The sequence below is a fragment of the Bufo gargarizans genome, chromosome 4 (genome assembly GCF_014858855.1).
Source record: "Bufo gargarizans isolate SCDJY-AF-19 chromosome 4, ASM1485885v1, whole genome shotgun sequence".
Taxonomy (NCBI): domain Eukaryota; kingdom Metazoa; phylum Chordata; class Amphibia; order Anura; family Bufonidae; genus Bufo; species Bufo gargarizans.
The window spans coordinates 215,594,060-215,618,657 of record NC_058083.1 but is presented as its reverse complement, the minus strand read 5'-3'; the positions used below and the strand labels follow the sequence as shown (position 1 = coordinate 215,618,657).

General features: G+C 44.3%; 1 protein-coding gene across 6 annotated transcripts in view; it reads right to left on the bottom strand.

The window, feature by feature from the left end:
- DVL3 (dishevelled segment polarity protein 3) overlaps nt 1-24,598 on the bottom strand; it is a 71,183-nt gene that overhangs the window by 28,839 nt on the left and 17,746 nt on the right. For 5 of the 6 annotated variants that reach the window (XM_044289226.1, XM_044289222.1, XM_044289223.1 and 2 more), the window contains exons 2-4: nt 20,659-20,728; nt 14,087-14,208; nt 9,555-9,661 (exon numbers count right to left, since the gene is read on the bottom strand). In XM_044289226.1, coding sequence (XP_044145161.1) covers nt 9,555-9,661; nt 14,087-14,208; nt 20,659-20,728 — 299 coding nt within the window. Of the gene's footprint in view, nt 1-1,668; nt 2,025-9,554; nt 9,662-14,086; nt 14,209-20,658; nt 20,729-24,598 lie in introns of those variants that run through there. The other variant, XM_044289227.1, reaches the window with a different exon arrangement.

The following is a 24,598-nucleotide window of genomic DNA, read 5'->3' as shown; positions in this document are numbered from 1 at the left end:
GAACTTATGAAATGGTTAATGTTAAACGATCGAACGAGAAATACACGTTCATTGCTTTCACACTGCCAGATAATTGCACAACTTCACTCGATTTAACTATAATTTACATGATAATTGGCTTTTGTAAAAGGTACCTTAAGGCGCAGGATCACATTAGCATTAAAATGGCACACAGTATGCACACTGCTGCCATGAAACCCACCCAAGTAAGGCTAAACTGGCGTTTTGGTTTTCCGTTTGGGAGATCCGTTCAGGGCTCTCACAAGCGGTCCACAACGGATCAGTTTGCATTCTGATGCATTCTGAATGGAAAAGGATCCGCTCAGAATGCATCAGTCTCCATTCCACTTTGGAGGCGGACACCAAGACGCTGCTTGCAGTGTTTTCGTGACCGTCTGACGACACTGAGCCAAACGGATCCGTCCTGGCACACAATGTAAGTCAATGGGGACGGATCCGTTTTCACTGACAATAGAAAACGGATCCGTCCTCCATTGACTTTCAATGGTGTTCAAGACGGATCCGTCTTGGCCATGTTAAAGATCCGTTCTGAAGGAATGCAGACGGTTGTATTATCTTAACGGATCAGTCCATGACGGATCCGCACAAAACGCGAGTGTGAATGTAGCCTAACCTGAACTGGTTCAGGCGTTTGCAGACCAGACGGACAACATATGCTGGACCTCCACCTGGTAAACGATGTGCCAATTTAGAGGTCTGGACCTGCCATCCCTAACACCCTTACATGAACTTTAACGGTCCATTCAGACGTCCGTGTGTGTTTTGTGGATCCACAAAACATAGACATCGGCGATGTGCGTTGCGCATTTTGCGGACCGCACATCGCCGGCATTCTCATAGAAAATGCCTTTTCTTGTCCGCAATTGCGGACGAGAATAGGACATATTCTATTTTTTTCGGGATCGGAATTGCAGACCCGGAAGTACGCATCTGCATTCCCACAGAAATCAATGGGTCCGCAATTCCGTTCTGCAAAATGCAGAATGAAATTGCGGACGTGTGAATGGACCCTAATGGTGAATAAAATGACCGCTTTTAGGAAAAGTGAAGTTATGGAAGTATACAACATGAATCCATACATCTTTTCCATCAGGTTCAAGCACAAGCAAGAACTGCAGACAAAACAGCAGAGTGTAAGCAGTATGTCAGCCACGAAGTGCAAACACGGAAGAGACAGATATTACACTGATACCTGATATGTGAAGTGTGACGTCCTTCAGCAACTAAAATAACCGGTTCAGTCAAACAAACAGAGCGCTAACAAAGCAGCAGAAAGAATGCGGGAACCAGGCCGAGCAGAGAACACCGAGCACACACAAGGTCTCACGCAGAATACTGCAAGCCTCCAAAACGTCTTTGATTCTCAGGGTTTTTTGTTTTAATACTTAATTTAATGGCAATCAAAACAGTAGAGCATACTGAACATATATGTGGACGGGCCAAAGGCAAGTCAGTGGGCAAACCAAATTCTAATTGATTCACCAATGGGATCATGACGGATCACATGGATTCTGAAAAAAACAAAGCCATGAAGCCACTATAAAGAGTCAAAGTCCATTTTTCAGTAACTAAACAATGCATACACGCACAAGACATCTGTGCACAGCTTCCCACAATGACTGAATTACATTTGTTAAAGACACTCACACTGCAGACTTCGCCGATCAGGACCCGGGTACCAGAAATCTGGGTGCACATTAAGGGGCTGATGGGAAGTTGACTGAGATCTGGATGTAGAACGATTCCTCTCCTTACTTCCGAAGCAGAGAACCATGACCATTCTGGCATTAGGTGGCAACACTGATCACACCCGACGCTCATCCAACAGATATTTCCTACAGCGCATCAAAGTACCAAGAGGTTGCCAGTGACCGATACAGAAAAAGGGGCAGTATCCATCTTTGCTCTGTGCATGTTGTCTGTTGTTCGTGGGCTGTCAAGATTCACCTCCAACTAATGGATCAATGCTATAATCTTGCAGGCGTCATAGCTTATGTCCTCTCGCAGCATTTCATGCCTTGTGGAAGCGACTCCTCCTCTTGCTGCTCTCCCACGCTTTTACCTTGTGGAGGGGTGGGGGAATGGGTTTCTCAGCAACACACTCAAACAATATAGATACCTGGAGGGTGTAGGCGGTCCTTCGTCTACTTGTTATCTTTCACCATTCAATCTTATGAATACACCTGGTGCCACTGGAGCTTACAGGACAGACTTAATAATTCACCAGCACTGCAGAGCGAGGGCTAGAGGGTTGGTAGCTTGCGTGCAGTGTAAGGGTCCATTCACACGTCCGCAACCGTTTTGCTGTGTCGCACAGACACCGGCCATGTGCGTTCTGCATTTTGCGGACCGCACATGGCCAGCACTATAATAGAAATGCCTTTTCTTGTCAGTGTCTGCGGATAAGAATAGGACATTCTATATTATTATTTTTTTGCTTGGCCGCAGAACGGAAGTGCACTGCGCTGTCCGCATCTTTTGTGGCCCACATTGAAAATGAATGGGACCGCACCCATTCCACAATTTTGCTGACCCATTTTGCGGACGTGTGAATGGACCCTTTTACACAGACCGATTATCTGACAGATCATGGGGAATGAAGCAGATGATCCCAATCACTGTCAGATCACCTCCGCTGGACAAGCGATCGATTCAGTGAACACTTGTCCTCATAGAAAATCATTGCTCCAGCACAGCAGATCACTAGTTTATACATCACAATCTCACTGCGCAAGAACGCCGATTTTCAGTGCCAATGGACCAGCACAAATCACCCGATGAAGGTGTGTTAGCTAATTCATTGGGCGATTGCTGACATCTTTTACGCTGTCAGATTACTGGGAACAAAAGTTTATACAAATTATCTTCCTCCATAATCTGACAGATAATCAGTCCGTGTAAAAGGCCTCTTAGGTTTTTGAAAAGATCCATCGTGATCCGATTCCTCAGCAGATTGTGAATCAAGTTTAAAAGTATTTACGAAGTGGTAGTTCTTCTGACTGCAGTCTGACATTTCAAGGCCAACCATTCCTATGCCAACGGCCAAACATGGCTTTCATTTACATGCGGTCACAACCACAACTGCGCCTCAGTGAACAATACTAACTATTAAACCACAAAAACTGTCCCAAAACTATCCTTAAATTCAAAACCGTGAATGCAAATGGATTTCACTACAATAGCAGATATTATGGACAAACACAAAAGGATCATGTCTGGACAGTTTAGTCGCAAATATCTGGCCATAATAGTCAGAATAAAAGGTTAAAAATGTCAGAAATAGTAAATTAGTAAGAACTTTTACTAACACAAATTGTCAGAAATTTAAAATATTAATATACCCACCCCAAAAGGAGTCAGTGTTCATCGTCTAGGTTCCCTAGACACCTTGGAAATGACACTGTGTAAGGCAGGCCTATTACATTAGATGCCTGTTGGCAGAACACTCATTCGGCTGGCAGCTACCTGTCCAGAACCCCAGACCATACATATGCCACATGGTTAAGCGTGCAAATGTTCTGAGCGGAGAGAAGGAAGAAAGCTACTGCCAAATGTAATCAGCCACAGCTTCTCTCTTCATTAACAAAAGATTGGGAACGTTAAAACCCGTTTTTTGGTGCAGATTTATCTCTACACACATTTGCACCATGTGCAGTCACCCTTAAAAGGGGTTGTCTCATCATGGACAATGGGGGCATATCGCTAGGATGAGACCCGCACCTATATCGAGAACGGAGCCCTGCAAGTGAAGGAAGGGCGCACATGCGCGGTACTCTCCCATTCACTTCTATGGGGAGTCGGCTTGGTGGTGGCCGGACCGGAGTCCTCCAGCCACCACCTTGCAGGGTTCTGTTCTCGATATAGGTGCGGGACCTATGAGCACAATGGGAGCATATCCAAGCGTAGTGCCCCCATTGTCCATGATGAGACAACCCCTTTAAGTATAGTTTATATGGCAGGGTTTGGTCAGAGATTTCCATCAGTAAATCTTTCTATTATACCTTATATCTGCTTACGGTAGGCTGCATATTGGCTCATAATCACAGATGGAAATCCCTAACGTAATTTAGGCCTAAAAGGTTGCCGTACACATTGAACAGATGCTGGTCAAATGATCTGACTCCAGCTATATCTCCTGACTCCCCATATACATGCACATTTGGTTTGTCTGAACATGAATGCGCATTAAGTGGGGAGAAAGCCACTGTCAGACACTTTTGGAGGTGCCTTATCTTTCGGGAGAAGAAAAGGATCAGGCATAAATGTTCACTTCACCTGATCCGTCAGGAGCTCTCCACACACATTGGACTGTGTGTATGGTGGCCTTACGGATGGGTTCACCTAGATCCGATGTCTTTCCCTTTGGTATTGTATAGAAATGTGAGAACTGCTCCAATGCTTTCGAACGGGAGCAGTTTTGGCAGCATTTGTTTGTCCGCTAAGGACCCTGGAACGGTGGACAAAAATATCAACTGTTATGACCGGCTCAGGCATAAAACAACTGACATAAGTGATACATGTGAACCCGGCCAATCAGGATAATTGCATTGTGGCCATATTGGTTGTTTCATGGCTTTCCAGAAAAGGGCAAGAACTCTTTAGACTCCAGTTGACAGGGAACTACATACATACTACAGATTTAATAATCCTTTGCCTATATTTTTTTTGCCTTTTACCTAGAGAGATTGAAAACTATTTATGAAAAAAATAGATCTTTTTTTTCAGCTAACACACTTGGACCCCCTCCTCATTTGTACTTGGGTTGTAATTACTATTCAGGACGAAGACGAGTCTCCACAAATGAGTCAACAAACTAATGGTTTTGTGAAAACATCCATGGAAATGCAAATTCTTCAGTGACTCTCAAAAGGGTCTTTAATGAAAAATTCCCAGACAGGTGTTGCTTCACCGCACCCACTCCAAGTCATCTACATTGCAAGTGAATGTATTATAGACAAACCAGTTTTCCCAATGAAACACTGTAAGAGCATACAGTGAAGGGGTCCATGCTGTCCTATGAAAACCCCACAATGTGGTGCATTTCTTACCCAGTTGTTAAATGATGTCCATTCCTGTGATGTCAAGTAGATGATTCAGGGGTAAAGAGGACATCCGACTCATTAACGGTATCATCGAACTAACATTTCTGGCATTTACAGCTCTCCTCTACATGTTATGTACCCTCATAAGGAATCTGTGTCTATCATCATCATCATACACATCAACGTCTACGTCACTTAGGGTGGGGAAACTGCTGAGGATGACTAAACGGCCATTGTGAAAGGTGTCATTCACAAGAAAAAGAAAGAAAAGCTTAATGATAATGCTTTAAATGGGAATTTTCTGATGGTGGACACATGACCCATAGATAACAGACAATCCGTAGGTTCCCAACTTTATAAACCTGACACCTTGAATGACAATAGTAATAACTCCTCCCCTTTAATGTTGGGTTTAGGCTGCCCACTCTTGTAATTATAATCCTTAACACTTTCACTGCCAAGAACGTATGTAATACGTCATGCCTTTTTAACGATTCATGCGGTTAGAATATAAGGGTAAGTACTTAGATCGTGGTATCTTGGACACTGGGGGCTTATCACTAGGATATGCCATCAATGTTAGGACGCAACCCCCGAAGTGAACAGAGATCAGCCACACATGCACGGCCAACCTCAGTTCACCGTTTTGAGAGTTCCGAAAATAGCGGAGCGCTGTCCATTCATTGTTATGGGACTTCGGAAAATAGCCAAGCGCACTAGCGATGAATGGGGAGCACGATGAGCATGCACAGTGTGCTGTCCTTCACTTTACTAGCCCCGTTCTCTAGATTGGAACAGGGCCCAAGGATCTTAGCTTTATTGCGGCTATAGTCAGGATGCAGTACTCATTTTAAGTTAGTGGCTGGAATGAACAGTTTTACTTCCCGTTTCTGTGCGTAAGGGAGCGTTGGAGGCAGAAGCTGCAAATGACATCATGAAAGATCACAGCCAGTTACTGTCCTCTCTTCCCCTGTACAGCCACCTGTGGTCCTTGACTTAAAGGGGTTGTCCGGGTTCAGAGCTGAACCTGGACATACCCACATTTTTACCCAGGCAGCCCCCCTAATAGTAGCATCGGAGCATTTCATACTCCAATGCTCTCCATTGCCCTGCACTGGATCGTACCTGTAAAAGGGCTAGGGCATCGCTAAAGCCTGCCCATAAAGAGCCGCTGGCATCACCTGGAACACTGCTAGGCAGAAGTCTCTGCCTAGTAGTGTAGTGTTATAAACAAAGCCCTTGCCCTGTGCGATTCTGCTATATCAGGGGGCCTGCCTGGGTGAAAATGTGGGTATGTCAGAGTTCAGCTCTGGACCCAGACAACCCCTTTTACTACACATTTATTTTTAGTGAATTTTTAACAAAGTGTTACAATTTGATGAAAAATTCCATGAAGGCGCACATGAAATCTAATGTCAAGCTGCTGGCATACACAATGGATAGTTGGCTACTCTAGCTGAAATCATTATTTGGGGACAAATTTTTATTCCATTTGTATGGTCAGCTTAAAGGAATAACTGTCACACTTAGACCCTCATTTCAATTTTCATATATGTAGTTACTAATAACATGATATTCCAGAATCAGTTACTATTAGACTGACTTACCCCATATTTAATAAGATTCAGCCCTTAGCAACCAGTCTGCATAAAACTGCAATTTCACTATTCAGTTAAGATGGCTGCCACTGCCCTCACCCTGAGGCTAATCCCGCCTGCCCTCACTAGCCAGTAACAATAGCCCCTCAAAAGTGTCAGTAACCACAGTCCTCCCCCCTAAAGGTCCCCGTTGCCCCTAGAGGCTCATTTATATATATTAAAACATCATTTTTCTCAGCAATGCGGGCACATATGAACATGGGACCAACACAGATGTCTTCAGCTGCCAAGTGCACATGTAACAGGTCAGTATTATAGGGACAAATCTGCTGACAAATGCCCTTTAAATTGTATGCTTGTTGGAAGAAGCATGGAAGGATTGGTATGAATTAGTTAAGGGTGGGTTCACACTAGCGTTAGGGATTCCGTTATGGCTTATAACATGGTTATAACGGAAAATAATGGAATCCATAAGACAGAAGGACGGATCTGTTCTTCTGCCCATAGACTTGTATTCTGATGGAATGCAAAACGGAAGCCTTTAAAAGGCATTACGTTTGCTTTCCGTCCTAATAAAGGTCTATCTATGGGAATCAAACGGATCCGTCTTGGTCCCGTTATGGAAAACAAAGTCCTGTCGTTTGCTTTCCGTCCTAATACAAGTTTTTGGGAAAGCATAACATAATGCCTTTTAAAGGCTTCCGTTTTGCATCCTGTCTGGGTATTCCGTTATAATGGAAAGCCATAACGGAATCCCTAACACTAGTGTGAACCCACCCTTAGAAAGTTAGTAAAGGAAGATTTTTTTGAAAAAAATAAAATTAAAATAAAATCAAAAGTCAAATAAAGGATTAGCATTTAGTAATATTAAACAGAAAAATCCACCAGCTGGAATACTAGGAGTAAATTTATAAGCATAGCCATTAAGAATTCATGGACCTGCTATTAAGCTTGTAAATATATCATGAGCTTGTGACAGACTTCCATATGACGGATTTATTTTAAATGATAAAAAAAAAAAAAAAGACAAGCCAATCCACATTGCCTGTTCCCAAAGTCAAGCAGGAGACACGCAAGCATCACGGAGGCCTATAGCCTGATGTTATCAGCCCCACCAGGGAGCACAAAGAAGCAAACGCCACCTTGAGATTAAAATATTACAGCAACGCTTTCTTTGCCGATTAAAGAGCAATTTTACATCAATGGAAGATGGCAAGATATAAGGACACGCTCTTGTAACTTTACTATATCATATATCGCTCAAATGCCCAGGATTTCACAACCTACAAAAGGGGATTTACATTATTCCTTAAAAGCCAAATTATTGGTCCTTTTTTTGCTCTCCTGGCTCCTGTTTTGTGTGACAGTTGTGCTAACAGTCGGTACATGTTATTAGCAAGCACTGATGAATTGCTGAGAGTGCAAGTCCCCAAAGCTGCCCATGTACATTCGAGGAACATTGGCTGAACGTGCCGATTTCAGTGGGATGAGCCAACTATCTAGGCAGAGTCGGGAGTCTACTCGACCAGATGTCAGGGGAAGGAAGAATTCAGCATGTCGGATTTCAGTAGTTCCAATCTTTGCTCCTGCAGGAGGTAAGCTACTGCCAAACCGGTGTACACGTGTATGGGTGAGTCAGGACAAGCAGATTAAAGTTAACTCCTTAATGGCTTGCCAGCTTCACCTAGGCCATGTGACATCAGGTTCATAGGTCACATAAGCCTAGAGGCAGCTCAGTCCCATAGACGTGAATGGGGCTAAGTTTCAATACCAAGTACAGCCACTATACAATGGACGGCGCTGTGCTTGGTAGGCAGGTAGAAGGCCGTGGTGCTACTGCGAACACCGATAGCTTCTGAAACAGCTTTTCGGCGAAAGTCTCGGGTTCGGACCCCACTGAAAACAGGATAGGTTATGAGTAATAATAATAATAGTAATAATAAAAAATAAAAAAAAATGTAATTATCTCTGACAACCCCTTTATTACTAAAAAGAAGGTTAGGTTGGAAAAAAAAATGCAATTATGCCATGTTTTTACGGTATAAGTTTTGTGGCATCCACTTTTCAGTATGATTACACTGATACCAAAATAAATATATAAATAAATATATATCTTAACCTATTGTTCTTATCGGCTTGTGCACCAGGACTCTGAGGATCCGAGGTCAGGGGGGCAGCGTTCACAAAACAAATTACTTCACCCAGAGTTGTGCCTGGAGCAGCACACCGCTATGTGGTACACAGGGTTGGTTGTGAGCCGTTATACCCGTCCAAGTGCTTTTGTGCTCCACCATTGTGTTTTGCCACTTCTGGGTTGGCAGTCAGTACTTTTGGAGTACTGGCATGTCGAACCCCGCAGCGCATGCCATCCCATGCCATGACAAGACTCGCTGCCCTTGCAGATGACTGGAAGGTTTCTTTCCTATGCACAACAGGAAAGAAACCCACCAGTCATTGTCAGGAGTGGGCAGTGAGTCTCATCTCCCTTGGAGTGCTGGCGCACGCTGTCGGTTTCAGTATGTTAGTTCTTTAAAAGTACTGACTGCCAGCTCAGAAATGACAGGCGGCTGAAATCAGCGGGCCTGGTACTAGACTATGCCGGCCTCAGCGAGACCATAGTAGAGGTGGCAGGTTCCCTCTAAAGCTCTTCCTCAAAGAGTGCGTCTACTAAATATGAAAACTATCTGAAAGGGACACAAAAATGCTGTCATATTTTGGAGTAAATTTAAATGATAATTATTTGGCATCCATTTTTTTTTTTACTCTTCCAAGATAGCTTGGATAGCAGAGAGAGGGCAGATACATTTTCTGCCTATGTATTTTGATCATATAATGTAGCATGCATAAAAAAAATGACCGCTGCGTGTGAAAAGAGCCAGACACGTGCAATTACCATGTTCTGATGTCTCCTTTCTTCTTGGTCGCTCTCGTTGTGCCGATACCACAGAATCCGTCTCTGTGTCATTGTCCAGGTTTTCTTGGCTGCCTCGAGTGTTTGGACTGTAGGACAAAAACACATTGCACAACATTACCATTTACAGCATCTCCATGTGAACTCATTGATGAAGGTGCCACAGAAGGCCACAGCACCGCCACAATACAGATAAAATAACCTGTCAAGTATAAGCATTTTCTGCATTTGCGGATGACGTTCTCCTTATAGTCACAAATCCAAAGGATGCGTTCCCAGTGATTATGAACGTCCTAGGTCAATTTCATGAAATTTCTAACTTCTCTGTTAACTTTTCGAAGTCGACAGTTTTAAATGTATCCTTATCAGCAACGGAACAGTCTATTTTGCAAACTACTACGTCCTTTCAATGGACGTCAAAGAAGATAACGTTCCTAGGAGTAGAACTTACCCCTGAATTTGACCGACTATATGGTGAGAATTTTCTACCTATTCCTAAACAACTAGAAGAACTAATTGGTAGTTGGGATATCCCGTTTGTCTCTTGGTTCGGCCGAAAATCCCTGATAAAAACGATACTTCTCCCAAAAGTACTATACTATCTACAAGCCTTGCCGATCTCTATCCCCTTAGCTTTCTTTCAAAAAGTCCAGAAGATTTTTCTCCAGTTTTTGTGGGGAGGAAAGAAAGCGAGGATACCCTCAGCTTATGTGATCCGGCACCCTACGAACGGTGGTATGGGAATACCAGATGTATACACTTATCATAAAGCTATTCTTTGTACCAGGGGCCTGGATTGGCTACGCCCTACTCCAGGGCGTCTGGACATTAGGGTGGAGGAAGAGATGTCGAACATTCCGTTACGCTCCTTACTCTTCCTTGATCTGATAAAGGTTAATAAAATATTGAAAACACATAGTTCGATCACTAAGAACACAATAATACGGTGGTGTAGTTTGAACATGTTACCAAAACTGATGCCTAACTATGCTTTACTTATGCAAGTGAGGGATGTTATGTGTCAGTCCAGTCTATGTTTCTGGAACACGGTCAAGGAGGAAGTTAAGAATAATACGACGCCGATATTATCCTTGTGCCCAGATACTGATTTACCATCATTGTCAGAGTTGGAGTCACATCCTGCCCTGAAACATTGTACTATGTTCCAAATAGCACACTGTTATCAAGTGTTCAAAAAATTGACTAGAGCTCCAATATGGGGCATGCAACATACGAAATTTGAAAAAATGGCCTTGCAAAAACTGGAACCTAAAAAGAAGATCTCACAGTTATACACTTCAATTAATTCCTTCAATATTACGGCTAGATGTAGATTCATTGATAAATGGGAGGAGGAACTAGCTATAAAGTTTGATAAAGGGGAATTGCCGAGGGTTTTATTAGCTCCAGGAAAAGTATCTCGGTGTGTAAAGCTGCAGGAAAACAGCTACAAAGTTCTTACGCATTGGTATTATACACCACAACGTTTACATGCTATGTTCCCAGAGGTTAGCCCCATTTGCTGGAGATGTGATCATGATGTAGGGACTCAGAGTCATATTTGGTGGTCATGTACTAAAATACAAACTTATTGGCAAATGATCTGTGGGGATTTATCCCGTATAAGTAGAGTACCAGTCCGAGCGTCGCCCAAGTTATGTCTTTTTAGTTTACTAGGAGAAGTAGCTGGTAAAAGATTGAAGGAGAATAACATCTTGTGTAAAATATTACTAGCTGCTGCACGTATCCTTGTGGCGGTATATTGGAAGAAACCCGAACCCCCATCTATGCAACATTGGTATCTGAAGTGTGACCAAATTTATAGAATGGAACAGTTGGCTCACTGGGATTCCAGGACACCCCAACGTTTTGCAGATATATGGAGGCCGTGGAAGGAGTTTAGGGGATTTACTGACTAAGATGGTACCCCCTGAAGGTTATGACAAGGTCTATAGAAATAGTTCAGTTAGTGACATAATTGTGATAAGGAGATATACCATGCCTAGAAATATAACTGGGACACGAAGTTCTATCGTGCCTCTACTGTACCTTTACCCTCTTCCCCTTGGACTTTCCTCACCCCCATCTTTCCCCCTCCCCATCCCATCCCCTCTGGAGGATGTTCATCCCCCACAGTTGTGTTATGTTATGCCTGATGAAGCGATCTACTGATGTTATTAATATCATTGTATCAGATGTAATGATTGTCACTTAAGCATGCTGATGTATCTAAGACATTGTCAATGCGACTCTTTTATTGAATTTCAGTATATATTCAATATCGCTAAGAAACAATAAAAAACAATTTGAAGTAAAAAAGTATAAGCATTTTCTATTTTGCACCTTGATGTGCTTTTCTGTTATTCAAATCTGTACCTAAACTACACTAATGCATTGACTACATAATATATGCCACTGAAAGTGCCCTAAGTGCCTCGAAGGGGCCGAAAAATGCAGCAGTGATTGCCATGTTTACATCAAACATAAAAATAAAGGGGTGGTCAACACTGGATGGCCAATTTTTGGTAGATGTTCCCTTGACAGTAAGGTGTAATCTGTGGACCAGCCCAAACTGTTCAATTACCCTGCAGTGCTATTACAGGGAAAACTGAAGGCGACTAGTCATACGCTAGTACCTATGGTGGACGATTACCTGGAACTTACTGCTTGGTTGCAGTTTAGTTCATATCCAGTAGGACGGAGCTATGATCTGCGACTACAATTTCTCTACAGTACTTACAGGGTGTCTGAGACACACTTCCTGTCTCATCATTGGCTCTGGCTGCTGCTCTGTCCCGCCCTCTGCAGCTCGGCCTCCACAGATTGGCTTGTGTTTATACACAGCAGCCAATCACTGGTCAGCCAGAAAGAAGCTTTCTATACCAAGGACAGATTTACTAAAAAGTGTAGATTAGTAAACTACCAGTGAGAGGAGAATAAGCCCAGCAAGCTAACCTGGAGGGTCACCAAGTATTACATAATGTTTAATGAAACCAACTAAGGCTAGTTTCACACTAGCGGCAAGGGAGTCCAGCAAGATGTTCCGGCGGGTGAACAGCCTGTCGGATCCGTCATGCCGCTAGTTCACGTGTGCCCCCGGACTGCCACTCCATCCCCATTGACTATAATGGGGGCGGTGGCGTAGTTCCGGCGCCAGTGCACGGCGAGAGGCAGCAGGACTAAAACTACGACATGCAGTACTTTTAGTCCGGCTGCCTTTCGCCATGCTGCCGCCGGAACTCCGCCCCCGCCCCTATTATAGTCAATGGGGATGGAGCGGCAGTCCGGGGGCACACATGAACTAGCGGCAGGACGGATCCGACAGGCTGTTCACCCGCCAGCACAGCCTGTCGGACTCCCCTGCTGCTTGTGTGAAACTAGCCTTATGCACAATATAACCACTCCATCACACAAAGACACTTGTTGTAGCCAGGGGCGGATTGGGAACTAAAAGTGGCCCTGGAAAAAAAACATGAAAGTGGCCCCATGTGGCAGGTGGGTCCAAATTGACAGAAGGCAGGGCAACATAAAGCCCCACCTGAACCAAATACCACGGTGCAGCAGAAAATATTGACACCTGAGGCACATGATGCACAGGCACCAATCCTTATTACCAGTCTAATACCGGACACTGACCACCATACTAGTACCTGACACTGACCACCATACCATTACCAGTCTAGTACCCGACACTGACCACCATACTATTACTAGTCTAGTACCTGACACTAACCACCATACCATTACCAGACTAATACCTGACACTGACCACTATACCATTGCCAGACTAATACCCGACACTAACCACCATACCATTACCAGTCTAGTACCCGACACTGACCACCATACTATTACTAGTCTAGTACCTGACACTAACCACCATACCATTACCAGACTAGTACCTGACATTGACCACCATACCATTACCAGACTAGTACCTGACATTGACCACCATACCATTACCAGACTAGTACCTGAAACTGACCACCATACTATAACCAGTCTAATAACGGACACTGACCACCACATCATTACTAGTCTAGTACCTGACACTAACCACCATACCATTACCAGTCTAGTACCCGACACTGACCACCATACTATTACTAGTCTAGTACCTGACACTAACCACCATACCATTACCAGACTAGTACCTGACATTGACCACCATACCATTACCAGACTAGTACCTGAAACAGACCACCATACTATAACCAGTCTAATAACGGACACTGACCACCACATCATTACTAGTCTAGTACCTGACACTAACCACCATACCATTACCAGACTAGTACCTGAAACTGACCACCATACCATTACCAGCCTAGTACCCGACATTGTCCTGATATTTATAGGGGTCTGATCTGATGTCCTGATATTTATGGGGGTCTGATCTGATGTCCTGATATTTATGGGGGTCTGATCTGATATGAGGTCTGAAAAATTCTCATTTTCCTCCTCTTAAACCTGGGGTGTGTCTTATAAAGCGAAAAATACTGGTATATACTCACTGAAAAGATGGTGGACGGGAGTCTCCAATGCCCCCTGTCCGCTCAATTGGTGGTGGCAAATCAGAATGACTGTCCGCGCACACAGATCCAGCATCAGACTGTGAACCATCTGCAGAGACGAGCTGTAGAGACAAAACATAGGAAAAAGTTAAAAGTGACCACACACGTATGCAAAGTCCCAGCAGGTCTTTACTGTGAGGGTGTCTACTGCCACCATGTGACGAAAGACACACTCAAGCAACTCCATGAGCTTGACATAACACAGACAACTTAACGCTCCAGCTTCAATGTACGGCGTTTCATCACGTACACTCATCTGCATTTCTTCATAACAGGTGAAGATTTATTATATACAGTATGAAGATTTTATTTTGCCAGGAAGAACATACAATCAATATTCCGCCGTGGATCTCACAGTTGAGTTTCCCATTTCTAACATTCACAGATGAGTCACATTATTATGACCACCAGCTAACATCCAGAGTAACCGCTGTCCGCAGCACGGACAGCAGCTAAACAGGATGGGACGCCAAGATCTGGGTAGGTTGTCACAGATATCTGGAGCCATGCTGACTGCAGTGCATACCACAGCTGCTGGAGGGTGTGTGGGGAGGATCCATAGGGCAAACATAATGGTCGAAGTGGTCCCACAGATGCTCAATTAGGCTCAAGTCTGGGGAATTAAGGGGGCCAGGGTACCAACCAACATCTGACATTTCTAACCGTATGACATGTCGCACCATCTTGTTGGAAGATCCCATCTGCCCCAGGGAAGACAGTCTGTAATGTATAGGTGTACATGATCTGCAAGGAAGGATTCGTACTAATGTGTCTTCCACATAGAGGAGGCCAAAAAAAACATTCCCCAGACCATAACGCTGCCAGCACCAGCTTGTGTTCTTCCAGCATAGGGGTCACTGTTACTATTAGGCCCCATTCACAAAACCGTATTTTTACTCCGCATTTTTTTCAGATGCGGACCCATTCATTTCAAATGCTGATAGCACACTGTGTACTGTCCGCATCTGTATGTCTGTTCCGCAGCACCGCAAAAAAAAAGATAGAACATGTCCTATTGTTGTCTGTTTTGAGGACAAAAATCGGCACTGTTAAAATGGGTTCACAGAAAAATAAAATGAAGCAACATGGGCGTCACCCATATTTTTTGGGGAAAATACATAAGATCATGTGAATGCACCCTAAATGTGAGGCACAAGCGTTATTAATTTTTAAACCCCCATGTGACTCACATCAATAATGACACCATAGATAAAGGCTTGCCCCATCTTGGACATTTGGGGCATATTGCTAGGATATTCCCCCAATGTCCGATAAGTGACGGTCCCACCTCTGGGACCCGCACCTATGCTTAGAACTGAGCCAGCACTGTACATGCGTGGCTGCCCTCTAATCCGAAAACAGCCGAGTGCACTCTTGACAATTCTCAGGAGTCCTATTGAAATGAGTGGGACGCGCACTGCTTAAGTTCAGCCACCACTCCATTCACTTCTATGGAGATTATGGAAATAGCCAAGCCAGTGCTTGTTGTTTTCAGCAGTCCCATAGAAATGAGTGGAGGGCGGACTCCTGCACTTTTTGGCCTCCATTCGAAGGACAAGTGTAACTCCTAGAGGTGGAGCCCCCAATGCTCAAGATGGGATAACCCCTTCAACCCTATGTTGCCCATTGTAAGAGGTACATGATGGGGTCACTGTTCCTATGAGGCACATAGACGTACTAATGTAATAAGACCACGCGCCTCACAGTAATACAGGTATATAGCAGGAAGCCTCTCCTGCAGCAAATTCTTCTATTTTGAAGGATAAAGGACCTTTGATGAGGTCATCGCCAGGTGACCAATAACAAGTGGATTTTACTGGTCACATGGCAATGACATCATCAAAGATCCTTTAAGCTAGAGCACAGACCGCTGTGAGTTTTTCCCCCCTCCTTCCCTAAAACTCCCCCATTGGGCCACTCAAAATTTTCATTGATGGCAGTGGCCGGCTGCGTCACAGTGGGGATGGGGGGATGGAGGGATGCCCCCCCCCCCCTCTCCTCCACTGTGCAGCAGATGAGGGGCATAGTGCGCCATGTTCTCTAATAAGAATAGATACTAAGCTGAACAGTAGAGCAGCACAGTATTAACAAAATGCAAATCTTGGTATAGTATTGAACTGGGTGAAAACGTAATTAAATAAATATCGCAAGTTCGATACCTGGTGCAACTCTACTCATGATACACTTTCACCACTGCAGCACGTGAACAGTTCAGAAATACCGCCACCCTTGGCCCGGAAGCCAATAATCATGCCTTTTTGCAACTCTGATAAAATCGCCCCTTTTAGCCACGAGGGATATATGTGCAGACAGCCCATCACACACCTTATATACTACTCACCGAGCCAGCTCACCACACGTTGCTTCCTTCATGGAGCTGCCGACGTCAAAAGTAGGAAGTGGTCATAATAATGTGACTCTACTGTGTATCTCTCACAATAGCAAACAGAAAAAAGAAAGCACTTAAAAGTATAAGACAGAAAACATAATACACTGGCCTAAGGGTAGAAGGACAAGATGATCTTTGGCCAGGAACGCGTACAAAGCATCATACAAATTAGGGACTAAGTGGTGCACTCAGTTCTTTGGAGGACGCTACTTTCTATAATAGTCATCACAGATATTCCACAAGTACAGGTTAAAAGTCTAGCGCTGACAAAGTGCCATTACCTCATCTGACCTGCAGACCAACAAGATGGAGGAGCCTGTGGTCAGCCATTCTCTCTGAAAGCAGAAAGACCTAATGCACGCCGTGACTCACAGCACAAATATGTAGATAGGAAGACGACGGCCAAGTAAGGGAAAGACAAAGAGGCATGGAGTCAATGGGAGAAACAAATGCTGAAGCCACACATAACAGAAGCCTGGCAGGAGCAGGGTGGGATTCTCTGGGATAGGCACACGAGCATCAAATAATTCTATCAGCTTTCACAGAAAACATGTACAGAGGCAAAATTCTAGCATTTGGGCGATATCACTAGGGAATGTGGGAACTAGCGAATTTCAAGTCCTGAATTTCATTCACGCTTCGTTTGGTGGTAAAAGCAGAATTGAGTTATGGATTTCGCTACCACGGACCATAACGCAATTCTATGACTGAATGCCTTTAGAGGCATTCCTTCATAATAGAAGTCTATAGGCTGCTTAACGGATCCGTCCCGTTTCCGTTATGCAGGGGAGTCCTCTTGGAAACGGGACGGATCTGTTAAGCAGCCCATAGAATTCTATTATGACGGAATGAATGACGGAATGCCTCTAAAGGCATTCAGTCATAGAACTGCGTTATGGTCCGTGGTAGCGGAATCCATAACGCAATTCTGCTTTTACCACCAAACGAAGTGTGAATGAATTTCAAAATATGAAATTTAATAATCTCTAGATATCACCTAAAATGATAATTATTTTTACCAACTCCCCCCCCCCCCTAAATTATTATTATTTTTTTGTGTGTGCCGACTGGCAGTAGTGCACCATGCTCGATCTGTCACTCCATTAGGACAGGGAACTGGGACAACCTCTCTCTGGATTGGTGGGGGTGTCCGCCGTTTTATCTTTAATGATGCTGCAATCCAAAAGGCAAAACGTATTGTATTTTTCGACTGACGTAGCCTGATTGCAAGCGTGTTTTTTGTGGAATCAGATGTACTGTAGTTTTCACTTGTACTATTTCAGGGGCTCATTGGATTAAATTACTAATATTTATTATTAAAATTGTTATTTTTACGTTAGTCCCTGGACACTATGTTACATTTATTATAGGGGATATGACGAATGTGGCGATACCATAGATGTGTGTTGATTGTGTTTTTTTACCACTTTTTTTTAACCAAAATAAAATTTTATGGAAATAAGTTTTTCTAAATAAACTTTCTTAACCTTTAAGACCCCTTGCAGACGAACCTGAGGGGAATAGGTCAGGATGCGTTGCGGATTGCGGTCAGTGAAAAATGCGTGATTTCGCAAGCAAGTTCATTCAGTTTTGTCTGTGATCGCGTTCAGTTTTTATTGCGCGGGTGCAATTCGATTTAATGCGGTTTGCACACGCGTGATAAAAAACATCTCTTAGCAACTATCAGTGAAAAACGCATCGCATCCACACTTGCTTGCGGATGCGGTGCAATTTTCACACAGCCCCATTCACTTCTACGGGGCCAGAATTGCGTGGAAAAAAATAAATAAAATATAAAAATCGCTGAATATAGAACATGCTGCAATTTTCACATAACGCCAAGGGATGCGTGAAAACCAACGCTCATGTACACAGACCCATTGGAATGAATGGGTCTGGATTCCGTGTGGGCACAACGCGTTATCACGCATTGCAACCGCGTGGAATATTTGCTTGTGTGAAAGGTGCCTAAGAAGTCACAATGCGATTTTTAAAATCATTTTTATATAACAAACCTTCTATAGGAATGCATTAAAGCCCATTACTGTAATAGTAATACTGGGCATACAGTCATGGCAGTGCCTGGGGCATTTGTTCAGCCCCTGGCTGGCAACACATCGGTGCAATGGGATTGCATTTGCGGGGGCCAATGGGGAAATGCCCTACGTCTATCTGTTGAGGTTGCTACTGACTGCGGCATCTTGGGGGTTAGAATGGCTAACCTTGGATGGTAATGACCTCCAATAACAGCCTAGAAATACCGTAGCCAGTGCTGGGATACCAGGGTATTTCTGCAGCCCAATATTAGCCCTGGGGTGTGGATTTTAAATTTGCAGCATGTCAATTTATCCTGTGGATTGCAATGTATAAGGTGTAATCTACAGCAAAACGCGCATCAAAACGGAAGTGGAAATTTCTCTGCAGAATAACCATCCTGAGTTTCCATAGAATAATAACACAGCACGTAATACGCTCCCTCTTGTTGCAGCTGCAGGCATTGAGAGTGCTATGGTTTATAGCAGGCATCCTCAAACTGTGGCCGGCCAACAAAAAAAATAATAATTGCGCCCTTTCTTCCAAAAACAGCACTTCACCTGTTTGTAGGTTATGTGTGGGTTTTACAGCTCAGTCAATAGATAGACCTGAACTGAGGTACCAGGCACAAGCAATGGACTACAGTGGCACGGTGTCTGAAAGAAGACAACCTTCCTTTTCTAAATATCACTTTTAAAAAAATCCCTTGGACCCCAAAAATTTTAACAGCCAAAGGACATTGGCAAACACTTCTGTTACCATCTGGAGCCCTGGGATGATGTGACTACTGCTCCGTCCTCGGGCTGCAGGAGTAGAGAGGAAACATGCCCGCTGTCATCCACGGTCTCGCTCTCATAGGCCTAGGCTGCGCGAGACACCCCAGATGTACTTCTTTTGAATGACAGTGCCCATGCTTCCTGACTTTTCCCTGCAGGCTGCTGTTCCCCGACTAAAAAGTCAGACCCAATTGCTGGACGGCTTTAAGCTTTCCATCTTCTCCTAGGGCAGTGATGGCTAACCTCCGGCACTCCAACTGTGGTGAAACTACGACTTCCAGCATGATCTGTTCATTTCTGTGGAGTTATGAGAACAGCCAAGCAAGTGTTCATGCTGGGTGTTGTAGTTTTCCCACAGTTGGAGTGCCGGAGGTTAGCCATTACGGTCCTAGGAGTTTATGCACATGTATGCATAACGGATCTGCTCTCAGGTTTTATATGGCATTGGATGGAGAGAACTGTACCTTACTAAGGCACCATATGAAAAAAAATAATAATCATTTTAGAACATTATAAGGAGTAGGTAAAAGATTTTAACAAATGGCTCACAATGGGTTAATAAAAAATAAATAAATGGCAGCCGCAATGCTGACCTGACTGTTTCCCAAGTCCCCAGCCTTTCTCCCCTTTAACACACAGGAACTGTCCAGTCACTGGGAGAACACAGCTGCGGTCAGTGACTGGCTGAGGGTACTTTCACATCTGCGGCACTGTGGTCCGACAGTCAGTTCTGGCAGAGAATGAGACAAACCTCAGTGTGCAGTGGTATCTGTCCAGTCAATTCTGGACATTTGTGACAGATTGCAGCAGGATCTCCACCGGACCCCATTTTAGTTAATGGGGCAAGCGGGCATTCAAATTGCTGCCAGATTCTGAGAATTCTGGCAGGATTTGCCTGCTGCATATGTGAAACTAGCCCAATTGTATAGGAATACACATGAAGGATCTCATTTTATTTAAAGGGGTTTTCTGAGGATAGGTCATCAGTATCTGACTGGTGGAGACTCAACTGCTGGTGCCCCCAACCATCAGCTGTTCGAAGGCTCCATAGTGCTCCAGTGAGTGCCACAGCCTTTTTCCAAGCCAATTATGTCACTTTCATCAGTCACATGGCCTGGCACAAGCTCAGTCCCATTCAAGTGAATGCTGTGATACCAAGCACTGCCGCTATCCAATGGATGGCACAGTGCCAGCTGTGAGGAGGCCTCTTCAAACAGCTAATCAGCTAGGCTGCTGGGAGTCAGACCCTACCAATCACATACCGATGACCTATCCTGAGGATAGGTACTCAGTATAAAACACCTTTCACTTACCCAGCATACAACTCTTCCATTGAAACATGGCAGCTTTGCATTATCATCAGATATTTCCTCTTTCACCACCCTAGAAGAAAAAATAAATAAATTGAGAATTCAGGTTACACAAATGAAGAGCACAATAATACAATTGGCTTACTACAGCACACCATTTCTGACTGCCCGACTCTTGCAGTAATGGGTGGGACCAGTCGTTTACCCCCCCTTACATGCCATGGTCATTAGCAACCGTGGCATCTAAGCAGCATGGCCTCAGACAGTCAACCCCCCAGCAAGCATGCATTTATCACCTATTCTGTAGATGCTGTTTAGTGGGAAATCCCTTTAGGACCCAAAGCAGTCCAGTTCTTAAGGGGTTATGCAGTGACTAGAACTAGGTTAGCAGGTTACTCGGTTTCAGATATACCATACAAAGATATTATTCATCCAGTCATTCCAGAGTGGTAAGACCAGCGGGGTGACTGGTAGCATATCTGAAGGTGACAATAGCCATACTGCGGTAAACGTGCAGATAATACAGAAATCACCACTGAGATACGCTCCTTCCAAACCCATCTAGGCAGAACGACGGGCTTCCAATCAGGCCAAATAAAAGGGGGAATCAAGGCTACAAACAAATGACGGACAATCCGGATGCTCTCCAAGTCATGACCTAGTAAACATATAGCGGGCACCATGGGGACTTGCACGCTCCCTAGAGACATTAACAGATGTCTGCAGAGTCCAAGAAGCAGACGCTCCCAATAACATAAACCTTGAGAATAAATTCCACACTGGGAATATGCAAACACAATAAAAGCAGACAGAAGTATAGGGATTCCTGCTGGCAAGGGTGGATCTGGGGGCACAGCTGAACAAACCGACGTGGCAGAGGAGCACACAGAATAGCAGGGTGGTTAGTGCCGTCAGAGACACAGCTCATGGGATGATACCGCCGGGCCCCATTAAACGTATATGTGCAACACACGGTAATGCAAACAGGCAGGGACGTACAGAAGACGACGGGTATGAGCACCAGGCGGTGTCGCGCTTCCACCTGCTGTCGCTGCAGGCCACACACAGTGAAGATGACTCTACCCCCTCCTCCAAGAAGAGAGGACCTGTAACATCTCCTGACTTGTCAGTTTTAGTAAAGACTGGTATTTCCCATGAAATGATGATTGTAGAGCTTTTTTTTTTTTTTTTTTTTTTTTTAAGAACCCTGCATTTTGCAATTCCTCTATTACTCCTCCTAGAAATTTATGAATATATTAATAAAGGGAGGCTACCCTTTCCTACGTCTCACAACCAGCACTGACTGGACAATGTCAGTGTGCAGGGAAATAACCCTAAATGGTAACACTTCAGGCCTCCTTCACACATCCGTGTCAGTGAGGACAGTTCTGGCAAGCTGGTCAGCGGTTCACCCATATAGAGGTCTGTCAAAAATTCATGTTCGCGAGTGTCTGTTTCTGCCCTCCACAAGTCACCCATAATCCATGGACCCTGCAATAATGCGTGAAAACCATAAACTAAACATGGATGACATCCGTGTTAGGTCTGTGGTTTTCATGGACACAGACTATAATGTTCAGGAGGGATCCGTAATCACAGACAAAATAGGGTATATGCCTCCGTGGTGGGAAACTGAGGTGTGAATACACGGAGGGCACACGTCCGTGATTCACATATGAAAGAGGAGGAGGAATAATAGAGGACTGATAAATCTGAATTCTACAAACTTATCAAGAACTGTGTTAGAGGGTTGTCTATGGACGTTCTTAGCAGGCCTTTATGGGGTTTTCTTCTACACAAATACTCTATGCTCTCTGAACTGTATCCAAAGTGACAAGCTAAAGATTTCAAAATTCACCAACTTTTAAAAAGGAGAAAAAATAAATAAAAAAATATGATTAAAAAAAAAAAAAAGGTAGAAAGAAAACCAAACTCCAATGCCTTAGAGCATGTTTCACACGAGCGAGTCCATTGCTGGGAATCAGGCTCCGTGTGCGAGTGTGATCCTCCGCTCTGGACTTGCAGGAGCTCAGGGCATTATACTGATTTATAATGCTGTGTGTCTCTGCATGGCCTTATTTCTACAGAATCATACTGACAGCTTTATGGCACTAGGATTCTGTGGAAAAAAGGCCACTCAGAGACACACAGTATTATAAATCATGATAATGCCACTGCGCTCCTGCAGGTCCAGAGCGGAGGATCCCGCTTACACACGGAGCGCGATTCCCGCAATGGACTCGCTCGTGTAAAACAGCCCTTAGATGTCTGAGGATCGAGATCCATAAGAAACCGCTCTCGGGCCTCTCCTGTTGGTCAAAAGATTTTCCGACACATTCCCAATGTACGCTACTACATGCGGCGCACAATACACATTGCTGTATAGAAGTCAGTAGCAGACTGCACTTTCATATACTGAAAGCTGCCTGGTGTATGTCCAAGGGACATTTTCAGCCCCTTGGAGTTCATAGGGCACTAGGGATAGATTCGGCATATGTGTCACTACCATCACCGGGCACATGTAGACCCCGAGCATGATGTGAACAGAGCCTTATTTCCCCCTAACAACTATGTCGATGACATATCTATATCTATGAGGGAAAGATTTCTGCTGCAGGGTTTTTCCACTGTTTCGCCTTGCAAAGGAGGAACTCTGCAGCCCCAATTTTCACGCTGTGGATTTTACTGCTGGCACCGCAGGTCAATTTACAATTTTTGTCAGTGCGTGAAAGATCTGTTTGCTAAATACAAATCCCTGGCGGCAAATTTGCTTGCATATCCACACCATGTCGGGGCGTTGATCCACGAACAATATTTTACCACCTACCCACCAGATAGGTGATTAATGTAAGATTGCTGGGGGTCCGACAGCCGGGACCCTTGCAATCACAAGAAGGGGGGTCCCCTGGTATGGGACTGCACATTCTCTGTCTTTGGGAGAAATACTGCACAGCTATCTCCATCAACCCCATATAAGTGACTAGAGCAGTGGTCACACACGTGCACCCCCAATGGCATACATTTATCACCCGAGAACCCATTCATACGTCAGTGTTCGGTCAGTGATTGTGAGCCAAAATCAGGCGCGGCTCTAAACACAGAACAGGTGCAGATCTCGTTCCCATTTCTGTGTCAGTGTCACATCCGTGAAAAAAAGCGTATGCGTTTCATCCATGAATATATCCATAAAGGACCCGTGGTTGATCCGCGTGTCCGTTTTTACCATCTGTAATTCACTGGCGTTGCTCAACTGAAAATTCATTTCCAAAGAATCTCCTATTAGTCATCAGTGAAAAACGGACGCAACACGGATGTGTGTCACTGATTTTCACGGGTGTGCTTGGTCCACATCACAGGTCAAAGTAGTGCATGTCTCCGTTATCTTTTTTTTACTGGCCCACAGTCAGTAAAAAAAATACTGAAATGTGGACACATTTAAATCAATGGGTACATCTGCTGTCGGCAGAAAATGCAGACAGCACACGTCAGTGAAAAACGGAAATGTGAACGAGGCCTTAGACCTTATGTCTGTGGAGGCTCCAATCTTGGTTTCCGCTCACAATCACTGACCAAACGCTGACATGTGAATTAAGCTTTAGGTAGTACAATCTATATTCTACCTATATAGTATGAAATGGGCAAATATTTGCGCTTGGCATTTTGTCTCTCTACCTACTGGGTGTACCGTCACCTTTCTGTTGCCTTTTTACCAATCATGTTATGCTCATTGTCTTGCTTTTCCACCGCAAAAATAGTTCAAAATAATAAGTAGAATATTAACAGGTTTTTCCTTCATAGGACTATTGAGAAATCCATTCAGCTTGTGACCAGCTGTCATCAGCAAGCAGTGAAAGCCAACAGAATGTGCCAGACGGCAGCCGTGCGCACCCCAAATGGCTCCATGCACATTTCCCTTCAACTTTCTCCACTTCTATGGGATCTG